This window comes from Acinonyx jubatus, chromosome E4 (genome assembly GCF_027475565.1).
Source record: "Acinonyx jubatus isolate Ajub_Pintada_27869175 chromosome E4, VMU_Ajub_asm_v1.0, whole genome shotgun sequence".
Lineage (NCBI taxonomy): Eukaryota > Metazoa > Chordata > Mammalia > Carnivora > Felidae > Acinonyx > Acinonyx jubatus.
In genome coordinates, this window is record NC_069395.1 from 6202882 (window position 1) to 6221603 (window position 18722).

Sequence of the window (18722 nt, forward strand, 5' to 3'; positions counted from 1 at the left end):
TCTGCGCTCCTTCTGTGTTCTTGAATTCTTTCCCTATTTCAGACCGGGCTCAAGCCTCATCTTCCTGAAACCTTCCCTTCCCTCCCATGACCCTTAGAGACGACGCCTCTCCTATGCTTAGATCACCCATTACCTCCTGCCCTTAAAAGTATCTCGTTACGGTGTTTCCATACCTCTCTTACAACTCGCCGCCTCTCTGCCCATAGAAACTATTGTTAGATTTTGTTAAATATGATTTTATTGCCTTTGATCAAAAGGCTTTGTGGCGACAAGGTGTGGCATTAATAAATATTTCTCTCCTGAGATACTAAGCAGGGCCAAGAAACAAGGCTGTTAACTTGAATCTGAATTCAAAAAGCAAGCAATGGTCCCATAGTCAGGGAGAGCTTAGAAGAATCTCCATGAGAAAGGACGGGCAGACCCAGCAAGGCACTCAGCCCTCACATCCTTGGAGTCAAAATTCAGTAGGCCCTGCTCCCTTCTCCAGATCTCATTCCACAAGTGTTCCAAGAGAAAGAAGGCAGTTAGGCCTCTTCCAGAACCTCCCAGAAAGTCTCAAACCTTCAATACGGTTTGTTTCTTGCCTCTCGGGTCCAGGGAGATGGGTGGGGAAAGTGCTGGAGAAGGCCAGAAGGTGGGGGGCGGGGGGGGGGGGTGTAGGCTCCTTGCTAATTCTGTCTTCCCACCGTGTTCCTCTGCCGGGGGTGGGGGGGGGGTGGGGGGAAGGCACCAGCACCAGCCTCCTCGTGGAAGTCGATTTGAAAGAGTACTTAATTTATAAAAACGTAATATACATAATTGTGTGCACAGAGAGGCTTGCCTTTAAAAGAAATAAATGGGAAATGTGACCTGCCCTTGGTATAGGGGCTTAGGTCACAGGAGTCAGTTTCAGTTAAAGGGGAAAGATGATGCAGGCCAGCATCAGAAAATGTGATACATGTAGGGTAGGCTTTTTTATAGGGCAAACAACCCAAATTAATGCTTATGTAATAAAAGATCATAATAAACCATTGGATTAAACACCACTAGTGATAGAAGGATTTTTTTTTTGGCAGAAAAATTACTTAATATTTTTATTGTCACCTTTTAAAACGGGCTGATGATTAGGACGCCTGAGTGACACAGTTGGTTAAGCGTCTGACTCTTGGTTTTGGCTCAGGTCACGATCTCACGGTTTCATGAGTTTGAGTCCTGTGTCAAGCTCACTTGGGATTCTCTGTCTCTCCCTCTCTTTCTGCCCCTCCCCACTTGCACCGTCTCTGTCTCTTTCAAAATAAATTAACTTAAAAAAAATCCAGCTTAAAATGGCCTGATAAGCAGGTGATAGATAGCACAGTGTGATAGATAGAACACTGGACCAGATATTTTTTTTTAAAAAACCAGGTCTCTCATCCTGCCTTTGCCATTCATTAACTGACATTTTAGGCAATATGGGTCTCCGTTTCTCTGCTATCAAATAAGAGACTAAAAGGATTTTCAAGTAATGGCTTTTCCAGCTTGAAAATCTTATGCTAAGATTATTTTATCATGTATATATCGTAGGCCCACCCTAGGTATCTTTGCAAGTTCTTTATGTGAAACTTTCATTTGCTATTTATCAGGAATAAATTCACTACTCTATAAAGTAAAAACAAACAAACAAACAAAAAAAACCACAACAAAAAAACAACTCTCCAGTCCTTTGTTTCAGTAGATTTGAGCTCAGATAGAGTTCTGAACCGTGAGTTCTGAGTTCTCTCCCCTATTGCAATAGCCTTGAATAAAACCTTCCTTATCAATTGAGGAAAAAAGAAGGGGGGGGGGGGGCTAATGATTTCTAGCTCTCTATGCCCCAGGAGACACTGTCGGGTTAAAAACAATAGCATGAAAAAAGAACCTTTTGAAGCTAAGTGTTACCTAATAGGAGGAAATTATTCTGTGTTCTTAACATTTTATATTATTTACGCAAAGATTTGATGAGTTCTATTCAGGTGTGCATCTGAGCAGTATTAGGCAAGCTGATACAATCTTTATTCTTTGTTGGTTAAACACACAGAAGGATTCCCCGGACCTATTGCTCTATGACCTACCCTTCCCTCTCTCAGCCTCAGTTTCCTCATCTGTAAAATGGGTATACTGATCATACTTATCCCGTATGGCCAAGTGAGACAATGCACAGGAAGTGCATTGTAAAGCAGGTATTTTACGACCAAAAGCAAATCAATTTTCTCAGTTCCAAATATGTGTTACGGTTTGCTGTCAGTTTACTTATAACCCATCATCGTGTGATGAAAAGATTACTGAGGTAGGAGCTGTAGCTTACAGGGAGGACTAGGCAAACTACTTCATCTCCCTGGGTTTCTGTTTTTTTCGTCTTTCCAACAGAGGAGCTGAATTAGAGGACCCCCTAGTAACTTCCACTTCTAAAGGGATTTAGGAATTTTTTAAAACACTTTTAAACAAAGTTTTAATAAAATTTAACATAGCAAGTATTATACGCTTAAGCAATTTACATCTTAATTAAATGTACTTCAGATTAAAATTGTGTTAAGCAGTTTTTAAATACAGAAGGATACGGAGAGTGATAAAACTTGATTCATTTAAAAAATAGATTTCGAAATGCTGTGGGAAATTCAATTATGTTTAAAGGTGCAAAAACAAGATTGAAATCACTGCTAAAAAATAAGGAAATTTACTTTGGACGCCCATTGTTTCTGGAAGAAGGGTGTTTTCATGCCTGTGTGGCTCTGACGTATTAAATGGAGGCCAAAACAGAGAACAGGCCTCTCCTGTTTGGACCATTTCTTCTAACTGAAATGGACCGAATACAGCTTAGCAACAATACACATCTAAATAAAACTCAGACCCTGAATTTGACGGGCGTCTCATTTGCAATAAAGAAGACTTTCATGGCAATCCAGGCCATGATGGAAACACCTTGTGACATAGAATTGGATTTAAATTCTGGCTCCTTTCCTTTCTAAGTGTGTGACCTTGGGTACGTTCATAACCCGTGCCTCAGTTTCTTCATAAATGGGATGAACCTTAGGAGTGTTTTAAATATTAAATGAGATAATACACATAAAGCTCTAAGAATAATGCCTGACACATAGAAAAAGCTCAATGCATATTAGCTACAGTGATTGATTCCATACATAACTACTAGAGGTCTATCTACTATGTAGTGGTCACTGTATTAGTGACCTGAAATATCTTTGGGGCTTCAGCTTTTTTGTGTCTGGTCTACAATGTGTTACAGAGTTAGACAGGAAATTCCAAAAATTCAGCCAGTCCAATGGGACCCAAGTAAATCTAGAAAGAAGGCCCTTTGGAGTCAAAAGACTTTAAATTCAGGAGGGAAAAGGAGATGTAAGTGAGGTAGTTGCTTAGGGTCTTGCCTTGAAGTGGTCGAGTTCTGATGCCAGCTTTTAGAGAGCACATTACGATGCATGTTAAAACCACCATGACATTCAAAGAGTCAGACATGCCTGATTAGATTTTCATGTTCTGTATTTATAAAAATGTTAGTGGTGCATTTCCTCAGTGCAAATGATTTTCGGCTCTTACTAATATTTATGTCTGTAGTAAAGTCTATACAGCATGAAGTAGGTGATGAATTTGTTCTAGTCATCAGTTTGCCTTTATTTAAGGGGATATCTCAGAAGATGCTGCATCTTGGCCAGGAATTTCAGCAGATTGGAAGCAGGCAACATATAGGAAAGGACAATTGTACTTTAGCACTAGGAGACAAAATGAGAAATACAATTATGGCAGTAATGCATTCTCTTATATAAATTTATCATGGAAATCGTCTAGGAAGCTATGCCTTTTGCAAGCCACATTGTGTTGCTTTGTGGTGATTCCCAGCCTTGCCTCTATGACAATCAGTGTTGTTTGGTTTGGGAGTTGTCTCGGGTGGATGTGTCCACAGGGCACCAAAAGCAGGTTTAAGATGATGAGTTCAACCATCATTCCTCCTCCTACAGAGGAGCTGACCATTTGGTCTTAGTGATCTCAGGCTGGACTGGCTTTGGCACCAGCTTTTGGGAGGTAATAATTTGAAGGCACAGTGATCAGGTGATCATAGGTTTCATGGACCACGACCTATAATGCTTCACAGGTAATCCTATGACCCCCTCATTTGCACATTGCGCATAGCAGAAGCTCTTGATGTAAAGGAAAGAAGTAAATGGGTCTCTTCTTAACAACAGGCAAATAGACTGAAGTATTTGCCAAAGTGGAAAGAACAGTCAGAAATAACTTGGCGGGCAGGGCGGCTGGGTGGCTCAGTCCATTGAGCGGTTGAGCACCCAACTTTGGCTCAGATCATGATCTTGCTGTTCATGAGTGTGAGCCCCACATCCGGCTCTGTGCTGACAGCTCAGAGCCTGGAGCCTGCTTGGGATTGTGTCTCCCTCTCTCTCTGCCCCTCTCCAGCTCATGCTCTCTGTCTCAAAAATAAATAAATGTTTAAAAAAAAAAAAAAAAAGAAAGAACTTGGAAGTTCACCTTATCCATACCCAGTTACAGAAGGTTTAATTAAGAAAAACAAAAACGTTGAGGATTCTCTTGTCTTTAGTATTCCTTTTGTGGCCTATCCCATTTCCACGGGCTGATGGCTTTTTAATATTACAACCATTCTAAAAGGCACTCCCCCCCCCCCCCCCCCCGCAAGCCTGTATGACAGAAGTCACAAATCACCGCTCAAAGGAAGAAAAGGCGCCTGCGATGGGCCCCCAGTGAGCAGTCTTGATTCTCCAGGGAAAGGGAACTCTCCGAATTCACGATTTGCCGAGATCTGGGCCAGGACTGGGGCCTTCCTGGTAGAACATAAACACACGACCGTAAACACCGCCCCTCCCCCCCAACAAAAAACAAAAACAAAACATCCAAGGCGCTGCTACCGCGTCTAACCCTCAGCAGCCCGGCCCCGAACGTGACCGTAAAAACAGCAGCGCGCTCGGGAGCAGGGCGCAGCTCGCGGGCCGGGCCGCAGGGCTCGCGGGCCGGGCAGGGCAGGCGCGGCGCTCCCGAGGACTTTCACCTGCTCGGCGGGCGGGCGGCGCGGGGCGGGCGCGGGGCGGGGCCTGGGCGCCCGCGGGAGGAGCCGGCCCGGGCCCGCCCCGCAGGAGGAGCCGTTCGCTGGCGGCCGATCCGGCGTCTCCGTGACAGGCACCCGCTCCGCCGCCACCGCCGCCGCCGCCGCCTTTTCTTCCTCGTCCGGGGCAGCCGCCGCGCCGGGTCCCGCTTCGGGCCGCGCGCCCACCGCTCCCCTCCCCCGGCCCGCCGCCTCCCGCCCGCTCCCGCCGCCGCCGCCGCCCTCCTCGCCCGCAGAAATCGCGCGGCCACAGCGCCGCCCGCAGCCGCGCCGCCCGCTGCCGCCCGGCCCTCGGCGCCGCTCGGGTCCCGGCTCCCGCGGCCGCCGCGCGCCCCTCCCCTCCGCTCCCCTGCCCGGTCTGGCCGGCCCCTTCCCGCTGCCGCCTCTGGAGGAGCCGGTCCACCGCGGGTCACCATGCCCAGCAAAACCAAGTACAACCTTGTGGACGATGGGCACGACCTGCGGATCCCCTTGCACAACGAAGACGCCTTCCAGCACGGCATCTGCTTCGAGGCCAAGGTGAGGGGTCCCGGGGGGAGGGGGCGCTGCCCGGGAGGGGGCACGTCCGAGCGGACGCGGGGCTGGCGGGGGGCCTTAATGTTAGGGAGGTGACTTCCCTTCTCGGGACTGAATTCCCCGGGCTCCTGCCCAGAACTGCTACAGAGCAGCTGCGAAGTTTGGGCGGTGTGGCTTCGCCCCCTCCTCCCACCTGCAGACTCCCCCATCCTCACCTCCCGGGACTGCTCGACTTGCCGATCCCTCCTTCCGCGGAGGAGAAGCCGGCGGGGGAGCGCAGCCAGGTCCCCTGGTTCTTTAGAATCGCTTTAGGGAAGCTCTGGTGTTATTTACCTGCTGGGATCCCTTGGGAGAGGTGTTTTCAGGAAGGTCTTTTAAAGGGGGAATGCCTGCTTCCTGATCGAGGAAAATAATACCGGAGTGGTTTTTTTGTTTTTGTTTTTGTTTTTTTTTTTTTTAATTCCAGGTAACCGGGTCCAAGTGTCAGTCACTTCTTAAATGCTTGATTTGCCACGACTCCTTTGCAAGTGCCAGTCATTGAAGGGGGGAGGGGTGAAAGCTGCCCATTTGCTAGTTTTGTGGCGTAATGTTAAGTTTCAGCAGCCAGCAGGGAACCGCTGCTCAAGAATTTAGCGGGGATGACTGGAATTTTCAGGGCCGAGGCCGGAGCCCCAGCAGGTCCGTCCTTCGGGGAGGGGGCGGGGCGCGAGCCTCGGGACTGGACCAGTAGGTGCGGGATAAAGGCTAGCCCCCTGGGATGCACTTCCCCGGGGTGAGGCGTTCTGGTTTCTGCGATCCCAGCTGGGGCTCCCGCTGCCCATCACTTGGGAGGAGTGCTTCTGCTCTTTCTTTATGCCGCCTGCCCCCAAAGGTCCAGGGTTTCTCAGTGTGCCTGTCACTGATAAGTGACGGAGAGTACTGCCCCTCCGAGTGGGTTGTTTTTTAGGTTCTTGCTGGTTTTGAAAAGACAGTACTTCCGATGTGGAGGCAGTTTTACTCTTCGTTCCCTTTTTTTCCTTGATGACTTCGTGGATGCAGGGTGTGATTTCCGGCAAGGATGACTCTGTCAGGTGGCTTTTCCTTCAATTTGTGAAACATCTTTGGAGTGTCTGATAGGCGCCCCATGCAGTCAGTTATCTTTAGATTTTTTTCCTTCTCCTGGAGATGTGTGACTTGGTGAATCTTAACCTTTTTTTTTTTTTTAATCCCCCCGAATAACCTTCTCCCAGCCATATTTGCTAGCGCTAGGACACCCCCTGCCCCCCACCGCCCCGTCAAACCCTGCACAGCTGAACTGCTGGGTATGGCTGGGACCAGAGTGGGGCTGTGGCCGAGATCTTATCTTGCTTCTCCCGGAATAGACCTGGTTGGTCTAAGATGGGGTGTTTGGGTTAATTTTTGTCGAGGCCTGTTGCTTTGGTGAGCAAGTTTTTCATGTTAAAGTATGAAATTTTCATCACGGTCATCACTCAGTTTTCTTGGATGTACTGAAACTGGGGAATTGGCTTCGCCTTGTGTGGCTCACCAGTGCTTCACAAGAATGAGGGCAAGAACGGGGATCAGAATTAAAGTGCTCTAAAAACCTTTTTATTCAACATAAATAAACAAGTACATAAAATAAATCCTTTTTGTTTTTTTCTCAGTCTCTGCCTTTGGTCCCAACTGGGTCTCAGAACCCGGTATGCGTAAGAATCACCAGGTGAGGGGACTGAAAAGTCTGATTCTTGCCACCCCCCCCCCCCCAGTCTAATTTGCTACATCTGGGGAGTTGGGGAGCCTGGGACTGTGTACCTTTAATGAGCATTCCAGGTGATTTAATGCAAGTGACTGGGACCAGACTTTGAGAAGCATGGGGCTTGAGGCTGGCCTCCAGCTTGCTGGATCTTACCTTCACTTTCCCCATATGCAGTTTTTTTTTTCCTAAGCGAACGCCTGGGGGCTGCATGACGTAGTGCCGATCGTTAGCAGCTTCCCTGGGTTCACACGCAGTGGTGCTTGATTAGAGGGGGTTTCACAGTTGGTCCAGGCGGTGTTCCCAATGCGGACCTGAGACTTAGGGGACCAAGGAGGCCTGCTCTGAGTTCTGCAAGGTAGAGGAGCGAGGGCGGGGCTCAGAGCTGGGTCTTAACCCCCAGCCCTTTGTAATTGACGCTGGACGCCAGTACCGTCAGACCCCGTCAGTCTAGACCTGAGTAGAGGTGGAAGCGGAAGCTTTTCTGTCCCATGGGCTAGCGCCGCCTCTGGTTGGTTTCCGCCTCCCAACAGAGCAGTGTCTGTGGGCCTGCGTGGTCCCTGGGATTTCAGGGTTAAATCCACACCACATTCGTCTCTTGTTTTGGAAAATCACAGGCTGTAAAATGTAAATGTATTCTTGCTGCCTTGTCAGATACCCTTGGAAAATGAGCCCATGTCTTTCTGTCCCAAGGGCTGGCAGCTTTTCAGAATCAACACTGGGTGAAGTGACTGTTTGGATGGATGCCGCTCATTTTCAGGGTTCTGCAGAGATTTGAAAGGTTGCGGCTGGGGTTGGAGGGCGCCTGGGAGTCAGAGGGTCTGGGCACTTACAAACAACATCGTGCATTTAATTATTAAGCAGAATCGTGTCATTCTTACCCCTTCCCTAGAGGTGGGTCTCCTCATGTCTTATGAATGAGGATCTAGGCTCAGGGAGGTTGTTGCCTGCTTTGGTGCACACAGCTGTGGATGGCAAAGCCAGCATTTCAACCTGGGAACTTTGGCTTCAGACTCCCAAAGGTATTGCTTATTTAGTCATTTTTATGGAGTGTTCACTCTATGCCGGGCAGTGGCCTCATTCACAGCTCACTGGTGGGGCATCCTCAGGCTGCTGGCCTCCTGGACTCTGATGTAGGAATTACTTAAATTTTTAATGCTGGGCTGTTTCCAGATGTCCCCATGGACTGGTAGTGGCTCCTGAGGGATCACCTGCGTTCCGTGTTCAGCATGGGTGCCTCGCCCATTGATCATTGCTGGTGGGTGGGTGGTAAAAATCTCACTCGGCTTGAATGCTTGTATGGCCCTTCTGTACCAGCCCCTCCCTTTCCCGGGGTGTCTTCCTGGGGGCCAGTGCCATCTCCTGACTCTCTCCCCTTGCCGGGTGAGGAGGAGACTGCTAATGGTTTTGGCACAAAGAACAATACAAGTGTTACTAACATAGTTATGCCTTCCATTTGTAGGTGATTTTTGATTTGCATGGGACTTTCCCATACAAAGAGTTTTCTTCACGTAGAAACAGAAACATTGGTTTTATCTCCATTTCTCAAATGAAAAAAAAATTGGGGATCAGAGGGATTAACTTGTCTATAGTCACAGAACTGCTAAGACAATATGATTAGAGCTGGTATTTAGTGAGCACTTACTATGAGCCATGTAGCTGTCCCCTCTGTTAACCATCTAGTACTTTTGTCTCCTGGTCCACGGTTCCTTCCGATGCTGAAGTAGTTGCCCCTCTACATCCACAGCACTGATGGCCTCGCCCGTTGTCACAACTGGATAGCACTTTAGTGCACCTGCAACAACCTTCTCATTTTACAGATGAGGAAATTGCAGTCCAGGGGGAAGTCATTGACCCAGGGTCACCTGGCTAGATGCGAACGGGAACCAGGACTCTGGCCTAGTTTCCTGGCTTCAAGTTAGTTTCAGGAATCTGTTGCCACTTGACAAATTACCTGAAAACTCAGTGGCTTAAAACAGTATCTGTTTAATTGGCTCATGATTCGTGGGCCAGGAATTCAGGCAGGACTTGGCTGGGCCGTTCTTGTGTTGACTGGCTCACTCATTTGGCTTCATGGCTGGGCTGGGCTGGAAGGTCCTAGAAGGTATCACTCACATGGCTGGTCCTCCACGTGATGGTTCTCTCCAGTGGGTAGCTTGGATGTCCTCACAGCCTGATGGTGCTTGTATTTGGCAGCTGGCTTCCAAGAGACAGTGTTCCAAGCAGGGAAGGTAGAAGCTCTTAAGGACAGGCCTCCAAAGTTACAGAGGGTCGGTTTTGTATTCTGTTGGTCAAATCAGGCCATAGGCTGGCTCAGATTCAAGGGGAGAAATGGACTGCATTCTTGGGGGGGGTATTAAGGTCACATCGCAGGGGTGCCCATGGGGCGGGAGAGATTGCCGAAGCTGTCTTTGGGTCATGGTCTGCCACAAAATTTTGTGTTCTTTTCCCTCTGCATACACCTTCTCCAGTGTTCTGAGTGTTGAGGACCTTGTCTCCTGCTTCTGTGTATAGCCCCCTTCCCCAGCATCAGGAACCTACATAGCCAGCAATAATAAATCCTTTGTAAGTGCAAGAAATGTCCAGTTGTAGAAAGTCTGAAAGCAGTAGGTATATATTGTCACCCGGCGGAGTGATTTTGCAGTTTGGGAGCTCTTGGTTAAATCTGAACTCAATTCTGTGGCCCTATTTCCTTCCCTCCTTGCTAAATGGCTTCACTGGCTGGTGTTTTCCATGATGCGGATTTTAGAGATGCCGGTAACACTGAACAGCATGCTGTTGGGAGGGCTTCCAGATTAGGACATAACGTTATTGGCTCGCCATAAAAGGGGTGTTCTGACTCACACTTGAGCCTGCAGCATGGTAAAGGCTCCCATCGACTTCACTATATCCTGGGTGTGTGAACTCTGCCTCCAGGGTCCTGTTTTTCTAGGGTTCTGGACCAGCGGGGATCCAGATGCAGGGCCTGCTGTATACACGGATACCATCATGGCTTATTTCACCTTCTTGTGTATTTGTCCAGATGCTTTCAAACTGATTGTTATCTTTTTTTTTTTTTTAATTTTTTTTCAACGTTTTTTATTTTATTTTTGGGACAGAGAGAGACGGAGCATGAACGGGGGAGGGGCAGAGAGAGAGGGAGACACAGAATCGGAAACAGGCTCCAGGCTCCGAGCCATCAGCCCAGAGCCTGACGCGGGGCTCGAACTCACGGACCGCGAGATCGTGACCTGGCTGAAGTCGGACGCTTAACCGACTGCACCACCCAGGCGCCCCTCTTTTTTTTTTTTTTTTTTAAACTAAGTTGACCTCCAAGATGGGGCTTGAACGCACTGCCCCAAGATCAGGAGGCCCATGCTCTACAGATGGAGGCAGCCGGGCGCCCCTCCCGTTGTTATCTTCTCCGACCACTTTTGGGGGGCAGTAAGTCTCAAAGATACAGCGCTGCTCTGAAATGATGCCTTTTTTTTTTTTTTTTTTTTTTAATGCGTCAAGGTGTCCCAGGGTGTTCTTCCACAGCTGGCGTTGGGGCTCTGATGGGCAAGTCTGTTTCTACCTGGCCATACATTTCATGAATCGATGGCTTTCGGTCTGGTCTCCTTGGCCCCAAACGTCCCAGTTGTTTTAGTGATGCGAATCGTGCAGCCACACGGAATTTGACCTTTGCCACAGTCATTACCTCCAAGACCCTAATCAGACGCACTGTTTATTATCGCTTACTCATAATGCTGCTACTTCCAAGAACTCAAACTTTCAGAATGCTTTCTTTGACTATAATTATCTGCCTCCTCACAGCCTCATTGCCTCAAGGCTGCTTTTAGCTCCTCAGTGACCTCGCCGTCCTTCTTCCTTCCTCTTTTTGGAAAGTGAGCTTCCTTTCCCCCTGCTTTCTGATAGCTTTATGGAGACATAATCCACACACCACACAATTCACTAACTTAAAATAGACAATTAGGTGGTTTTTAGTATATTCCAGATACGTGTAACCATCACTGTAGTCAATTTTAGAATATTTTCATCACTTCAAAAAGAAACCTCTGGGGGCGCCTGGGTGGCTCAGTCGGTTGAGTGTTCGACTTCAGCTCAGGACATGATCTCACAGTTTGTGAGGTCGAGCCCTGCATCGGGCTCTGTGCTGACAGCTCAGAGCTTGGAGCCTCTTCAGATTCTAGGTCTCCGTCTCTCTCTGCCCCTCCCCTGCTTGCACTCTGTCTCTCTCTTTCTCCAAAAAAAAAAAAAAAAAAAAAAAGGAATAAACAAACAAACAGAAAAGGAACCTATGTACCCTCTGGTTATAATCCCCCTACCCCTCCATCCATCCCAGCCCTAAGCAACCATTAATCTACTTTCTGTCTCTAGAAAGGACATTTCGTATTAGTGGGGTCATAAAGTATGATTTATGTGTGTGCACATGTGCGTGTGACTGGCATCTTTAACTTAGCATAGTGTTTTCAGTCCACACTGCCTGCGTCAAAGCCTCATTCCTTTTTATGGCTGCATAATATTCCATTGTATGGACATACCGCAATTTGTTTATCCATTCATCCATCGATGGACATTAAGGTGGTTTATTTTTTTTTAAGCGTATTTATTTTGAGAGAGAGACCGAGAATTCCAAGCTGGCTCCATGCTGTCAGCGCAGAGCCCATCGTAGGGCAACCCGTGAAACACGAGATCATGACCTGAGCCGAAATTGAGAGTCGGACGCTTAACTGACTGAGCCACCCAGGTGCCCCAAGGTTGTTTATGCTCTAGCTATTGTGAATACTGCTTCTGTAAACACTGGTGTGCATGTTTCTGTAGGGAGGTATGGCTTCATTTTTTGTGGGTAGATAAGTAGGAGCGGAATTGCTAGATATCGTAGTAGCCAGGTTTAACCATTTGTGGAACTGCCAGGTGGTTTCCAGCATGGCTGCACCTTGGCCACCAGCAGGGTTTTGGTTTCTTTACATCCTCCCCGACACTTGTAATTGTCTGACTTTTTGATTCTAGCCGGCCTAGTGGGTGTGAGGCGCGATCTCCTTGTGGCTTCGAGTTGCATCTCCCTGATGAATGATATAGAATGCGCGTTTATTTGGCATTTATATATCTTCTTTGGAGAAACGCCTGTTCAGATCCTTTACCCATTTTTTGGGTTGTCTTTTAAAAAAAAAGTTACTGAGTTGCGGGGTGCCTGGGTGGCTCCGTTCGTTGAGCGTCTGACTCTTGATTTTGGCTCAGGTCACGATCCCGGAGTGGGGAGATCAAGCCCTACAGCGGGCTCCATGCTGGGTGTAGGAGCCTGCTTGGGATTCTCTCTCACTCTCCCTCTCTCTCTGCCCCTCCCCACTTGCTCTCTCAAAATAAATAAACTTAAAAAAAAAAAAAAAGCAATTGTCCTACTGTTACCCTTTTCTGTCTTTGTGCTTCCTGAGTTTTCTTCCTGCTCAGCCCGTCCTCCGTGGTCTGCTCTCTGAGCAGAATCTCCTCTTTGCTGGCTGCTCTTTCTCCTCCCTTGGACCTGTTGTGTGAAGGCTTGATTGCTGTGCGGGTTGGCTCCTGGATCCCTAACTCCAGTCCAGAGTCCGGATCTTCATTTTCTGTTTCCTGCTCGTGGTCTCTGCACCGAGGAACAGGTTGCTGGCTCCTTCCCCTCAACAAGCTGGATAGCAAACCTCTCTGACTTGGGACTTCTGCTGGCGACCCCGGCATGCTCTCGGGTACCCAGGCCTGATACTTGGGAGCACTGCCTGGACCCTGTCATATAACAGGCGAAACTCACTGGCTGTTCACTGGGTCCCTACCGTGGCCAGGCTATTCTCTCCGCTAGCCTCCGCATGAAGTCAGTTGCTGTGTTCTTGAATCTTCTCCGTGACCTCCATCCACGCACCTCTGCCCGTTCCATCCTTTCCCACCTCTGGCCGGTTCACACTCTCACCGCCTCTCCCCGGACTGTTGGAGTAACTTTCTGGAGGCTTCCACTTGATCCTATAAACTTGTGCTCTGGTAATTTTCCCGAAGTATAATTATGTTGTCCCTCCTCCTCCAAAACACGGTGAGTTCCTAGGCCTACTATATTAGGTCCTGATTCTTAGCATGATATTCAGCGCTCTCTGTTTCTGAATAATTCCCTTCATCACCCTGCGCTCTGACCCAATCAGAGCACACCCCGTTCCCTAGGCCCCCTTGTCCCGTCCCATCCAGTGTCACTTGGTGGGATGGATGTTACCAGCCCCTCCTCTGTGTGGAAGGGACTGACGGGACCCCACGGTGGTGCTGAGCTGCTTGCTGTGATTTTTTGCTCCGCATGTCGTCATCGGGGGCCCTGTCACTCTGCCCCCCAATGCCTGTACCTTCTGCCGTGCTCAGGCAGCGACTTGCATATAGAATGTGCATTTGGAGGGAAGGAACATGATTTCTGGTATGTTCACTACGAGGACTGCCAGGTGGGCCCTGCTGGGAGCCCAAGAAATGCATTTGTCTCAGCTGGCTCCAGTCCCCTCTCAAGCACAGTTCCCGTGCTTTTTGCCTGGGTCCCTGGGGACCTCAGGGCCTCCCCGGCCTCCCAGGACGCATCCGTACTCCCACCTCACAGAGCGGCTTTTCCTCCCAGGGGAAGTGCCGAGTAAGCATTTTTTCCTGCATTAAATGGAATTCCTGTGATGGGCGTGCGGTGGAATTAGAATCTTTGATTACAGAACATATGGCCAGTTTCAGGAATACCTAATTGCCATTTATTAGTAAAAAACATATTTTCAGCCTGTTGTGTTCTCATTAACGAATCAACACCTTTCCCCCCTCATTCACTGTTTTGTTTTCTTTAACTTGCTCTTTGGTAAGTTTGGTGACATGAATTTGGTTGACGTGCGGCATGGCATGGATTCCGGAACCAGACTGTCTTTGGGTTCAGATCCTGGCCCTGTCTTGCTGCGTGACCCCATGGGAGTTACTTAGCCTCTCTCCTGTGGTGCCCTGGTCTGAACAAAGAGGGTACGAATACGTACCTTCTGGGGTTCACGAGTAAATGAGTTACACGTGGAAGTGAGTTACACGTGGAAACGCCTGGTGCTGTGCCTGGCTCAGGCCCGGCTGCTATTTTTATTGTTACTTCATCTGACAAATTGCACCTTAAATTTCATGTGTGTTTCATCTGGTTGTAATCTGTGGAGTTAGCAGATTCATTCTCTGATAAGTCAGAGGCCTCCTGGTGCACCGTCCCCATTCTGCACACGGGGTAAAGATCCAGCCGAGGCGGCCGGAGTGCTTCTCAAGGTTGCAACTCAGGCAGCGTGACTACTTTGTGGGCTTAAACTAGCTGTCAGCCTCCTTGGGAGGGAATAAAGAAGGGTTAACTAGCTCCTGGGGCATGCCCCCATCCCATTTGTTCCAGCCCGTGAGCCTCGTTAGGATTAAAAATCACAGAATCTCGTTAAGTGCGGTGTGCTGTCTGTCTGCCCTGTCTCTCTCTGAAATTTCTTGGATAAATATTTCTTTAAGCAGGGGTAATCTGAGCAGAAGGAATCTCGCATCATGGGATTAATTAATATCTTGTGATGCTTACATTTCCCTTTTCAATTTTTCTATTCAGCACCATGTTTCCTTTTAAGCACCAGAGCAGCTGGTTTAAAAGTGACTTACAATGGCACTTCCAGCAAGTTCCGTGCCCAGAGTGTCGGAACGCTTTCAGACCCCTACGCCTCTCCCGCTGTGGGCAAGGCGGTTGGTTTGGTGCAGCGCTTCTTGGAGACTTGTGTGTTCTTACACCCTTGTGGTCCATCCATGAGAACTGAGGGCCGTGGCTTCTCCCCCCACATACTCTAGAGGCTACAGTGCTTTGCAGGAGACCTGGTGAAATGATTGGCCCTGAGAGGTGAGGGAGACCTGGGACTCCCTCCTAAGGGGTGTCCGGGAAGGGGGCACTTGCCACCCAGTGCGCCCTGTATGCAGAAGAGTCTGAGCTCCCTTAGCCCGTGTGTGAGCACGTGGGTGGGAAGCGTGTGCTTGCAGAATTGTCCCATGTTCTGTATTCTGGGTGCTGTTCCCTGCTGGCTCTGGGTGTGCATTTCTCATCTCCTGATCTGGGCTATGAGCTGCTCGAGGGCCAAGGGGAGGTTCCCCCTACCTCAGCCTCGTGTGGTCCGCATCAGAGAAAGCTAACAGAATCACCATTATCACGTTGAAAGCACTTACTGGGTTCCAGGCACTGTTCACATTCTGTGAAATGGTTAATCCTCTCAACAGCTGCCTGAGTTAAGGTTCTCTCGCCGACTTTTACAGATGGGGAAGCCGAGGCAGAGAGAGAGAGAGTAACTTGCTCAAGGTCCGTAGTTAGTAATGGACAGACCTCCCAGTCAAAGCCAGGCAGTTTGGCCCAAGGCATCTCTGCATATCTTTCAAAATACCAAGAGCTAATATTTGTCAACTACCACCTTCTACCCTTGGTTCTCAGCGTTTTATTTATTTATTTTTAGTTTTTAAAGGTTTTCTTTTGAAGTAATCTCTACACCCAGTGTGACATTCGAACTCACAACCCCGCGATCGAGAGTCACACGCTCTCCCGACGGAGCCAGCCAGGCGCCCCTCTCAGCCTTTTATGTATGTTAACTAACTTAATCTTTACAGCGGCCCCGTGAGAGTAGGTGCTATTGTACCCGTTTTGCAGATGAGGAAACTGAGGCACATCTTTCTAGGTTAGGTTGAATGGGCAAATGGTCATTAAAGGTGGTGGTCTTCTTGCCTGTGGCCCAGGGACTGGTCTGCTGTGTGCCAGCAGGCGATGGGCCATCTGCCGAGACCGCTCTTGTGGGCCGTGTGGCTGAGCTCTAGACAGGGACATGAGGCATTAGTGAGAGGGATAGCAGTTGAGGGGAGAGGAGCTTTGGGGGCCCTTCCTTCCTGGAGAGGGGTGTTATTTGCTGGGCTCTTGCCACGCACTTCCTGTCTAGCGATGGGTTCCTCTCCCCCCTCACCCCCCTTACCACACCGCTTCCTCCCAGCAACTTCCACGCCCCCTTCCCTGCCTTTTCCTGCATTTCTGAGGCCCCCCCCACCCCCGCCCAGGAGACTACAAATGCTGGTAAAACTTCAGCCTGGGAGCTGCTGTTGCCCTGGCTTGGAAATCTCCGTGCACAACAGAGAAGCCCCTGAGTTGTGTCTTTTTGTTCTCTCTTGATTATAAACTCTTCCCTTTTTGTTTTGGTCTCTTTGGACGGGGAGAGGCGCTCATGTGGAAGCATTTCTTTTTCTGCCAAGAGGAAGATGAATGTCTCCCAGGGGCCAAGTGACAGGTAACATAATCTCTCACTCCCGTGCTATTTCCACATAAACACACACAACCTGGACCTGGGCTGTAGCTCTCTTTGCAAACCGGCCCTCTCTGTGCGTGGATTTTCTTTTATTTAAAAAAAAAAAATTTTTTTAATGTTGTTATTTATTTTTTGAGACAGAGCATGAGCAGGGGAGGGGCAGAGAGAGAGGGGACACAGAATCTGAAGCAGGTTCCAGGCTCTGAGCTGTCAGCACCGAGCCCGACGTGGGGCTCAAACTCACAAACCGTGAGCTCATGACCTGAGCTGAAGTCGAGCGCTTAACCCACTGAGCCACCCAGGCGCCCCTGGATTTTCTTTTTTTCAATGTGGCCGCCCAGGTGAAGCGCGTTATGTCCCGGGCGCCCGTACCCAAAGTGTGATGGAAACTACTTCTGGACTCAAGGTTATTGAAATGCGACTCTGTCCTCCTCCAGGCCCAGAATTTTGCAGCCTCTTTCAATGAGGAGAATCACCTGCAGATTCCTTTGATTAGTGAAAGCAGTTGTTCTCAAACTTTGGCGTCTCTCGGAATCATCTGGAAACGAATAAAAATACGGAGGCCCAGGCTTGTTGAAGTAGTGAGAGGGCCTGACCTCTGTCTTGATCGTGTTTCCCAGGCAATGCTGACAGACGCCCTGGGTCTGAAACATCGTCGCTCATTGGGGAGGTAAAGACGGAAAAAAAAAAAAAAAAAAAGACTGATGACTGGGGGCTCCCAGCGATTTAAATCCAGCTCATACAGGAGCCCCTGGGTGGCTCAGTCAGTTAAGCGTCCAACTTTGGCTCAGGTCATGATCTCGTGGTTCATGAGTTCGAGCCCCGCGTCCGGCTCTGTGCTGACAGGTGGGAGCCTGGAGCCTGCTTCGGATTCTGTGTCTCCCACGCTCTCTGCCCCTCCCCTGCTCAGACTCTGTCTCTGTCTCGAAAATAAATAGACATTAAAAAAAATAAATCCAGCTAGTACAGGGTTGTAGCCTGGGAGTTGCAGTTTTTATGTCCTTGGTTTCTTTGCTGAGACTTTTTTTTTTTGGTCTCCAGCACATTAAATGAAGGCTGCCTTAAAATTTTTTGTCAGGTAATTCTAATATGTCTGTCCTCTTGTGTCGGCATCTTTTGATTGTCTTTTCTCATTCATGTTGAGGTTTTCCCGGTTCCCAGAATGATGAATGATGTTTGATTGAAAGCCGGACGCTTTGGGTATTATGTTATGAGATTCTGGATCTTAATTAAATCTTCTGTTTCGGCGAGGCTCCTCTGTCCTTGGCGGGGAGTGCTGCCTCATTACTGTCAGGTGGAGGCAGAAGTCTAGCGTCTTCTCCTGGGCCTTGGCTGATCCCACACTGGAGGCGGGCAGGAGGGCCTCACCTGCCTCGCTTATGGGGCCTCCGCTGACGCTCTGCCTTTTTTTTTTTTTTAATTTTTTTAGTGTTTATTTATTTTTGACAGAGCATGAGCGGGGGAGGGGCAGAGGGAGAGGCAGACCCAGAATCCAAAGCAGGCTCCAGGCTCTGAGCTGTCAGCACAGAGCCCGATGCGGGGCTTGAACTCACCGCAAGATCATGACCTGAGCCGAAGTCGGATGCTCAACCGACTGAGCCACCCAGGCACCCCTGATGCTCTGCCTTTTATAACTGCTGGGCGGTGGTGAAAGTTCTGGACTCTCCCCTAGGCCTCCTCTGCCCCCCAGCAAGGAGGGGAGGAGGCTGTGTTGCCCCTGTGGCCCAGCTTCCGTTCAGCCTTCCCTGATAGCCCTGGAGGAAGGTAAGGGTGCAGGCGTCTCCATACAGTCTGGTGAAGGCTGAAGTCGGGTTTCTGGACCCCGCAGGTAGGAGTGAGGGTGGGAGGTATGGTTTTCTTGTATGGCGTTGGGCTGGAGTAAAGCTGTTGTCTGTCTTGTGACGCTGCCCCTGTCCTGGTCTTTGGCTGGAGAAAGCAGTCTCTTCTTAGACCTTTCTTTTTCTTTTAAGTTTATTATTATTTAGTAATTTGTACACCCAATGTGGGGCTCGAACTCACAACCTTGAGATCAAGGGTCGCATGCTGTTCTGACTGAGCCAGGTTCCCTGGGACTTTTTAAATTGTCTTTTGGTGTTTCTGGGTCTCTGGCTTC

General features: G+C 49.1%; 1 protein-coding gene across 5 annotated transcripts in view; it reads left to right on the plus strand.

The window, feature by feature from the left end:
- The first annotated feature begins 5284 nt into the window (after positions 1-5284).
- LOC106986764 (carboxyl-terminal PDZ ligand of neuronal nitric oxide synthase protein) overlaps positions 5285-18722 on the plus strand; it is a 281399-nt gene continuing 267961 nt past the window's right edge. For 2 of the 5 annotated variants that reach the window (XM_027075068.2, XM_027075070.2), the window contains exon 1: positions 5309-5596. In XM_027075068.2, the coding sequence (XP_026930869.1) occupies positions 5492-5596 (105 nt within the window). In that variant the 5' untranslated portion in view covers positions 5309-5491. Of the gene's footprint in view, positions 5597-18722 lie in introns of all 5 variants that reach the window. The other 3 variants (XM_053209649.1, XM_053209651.1, XM_053209647.1) reach the window with 3 other exon arrangements.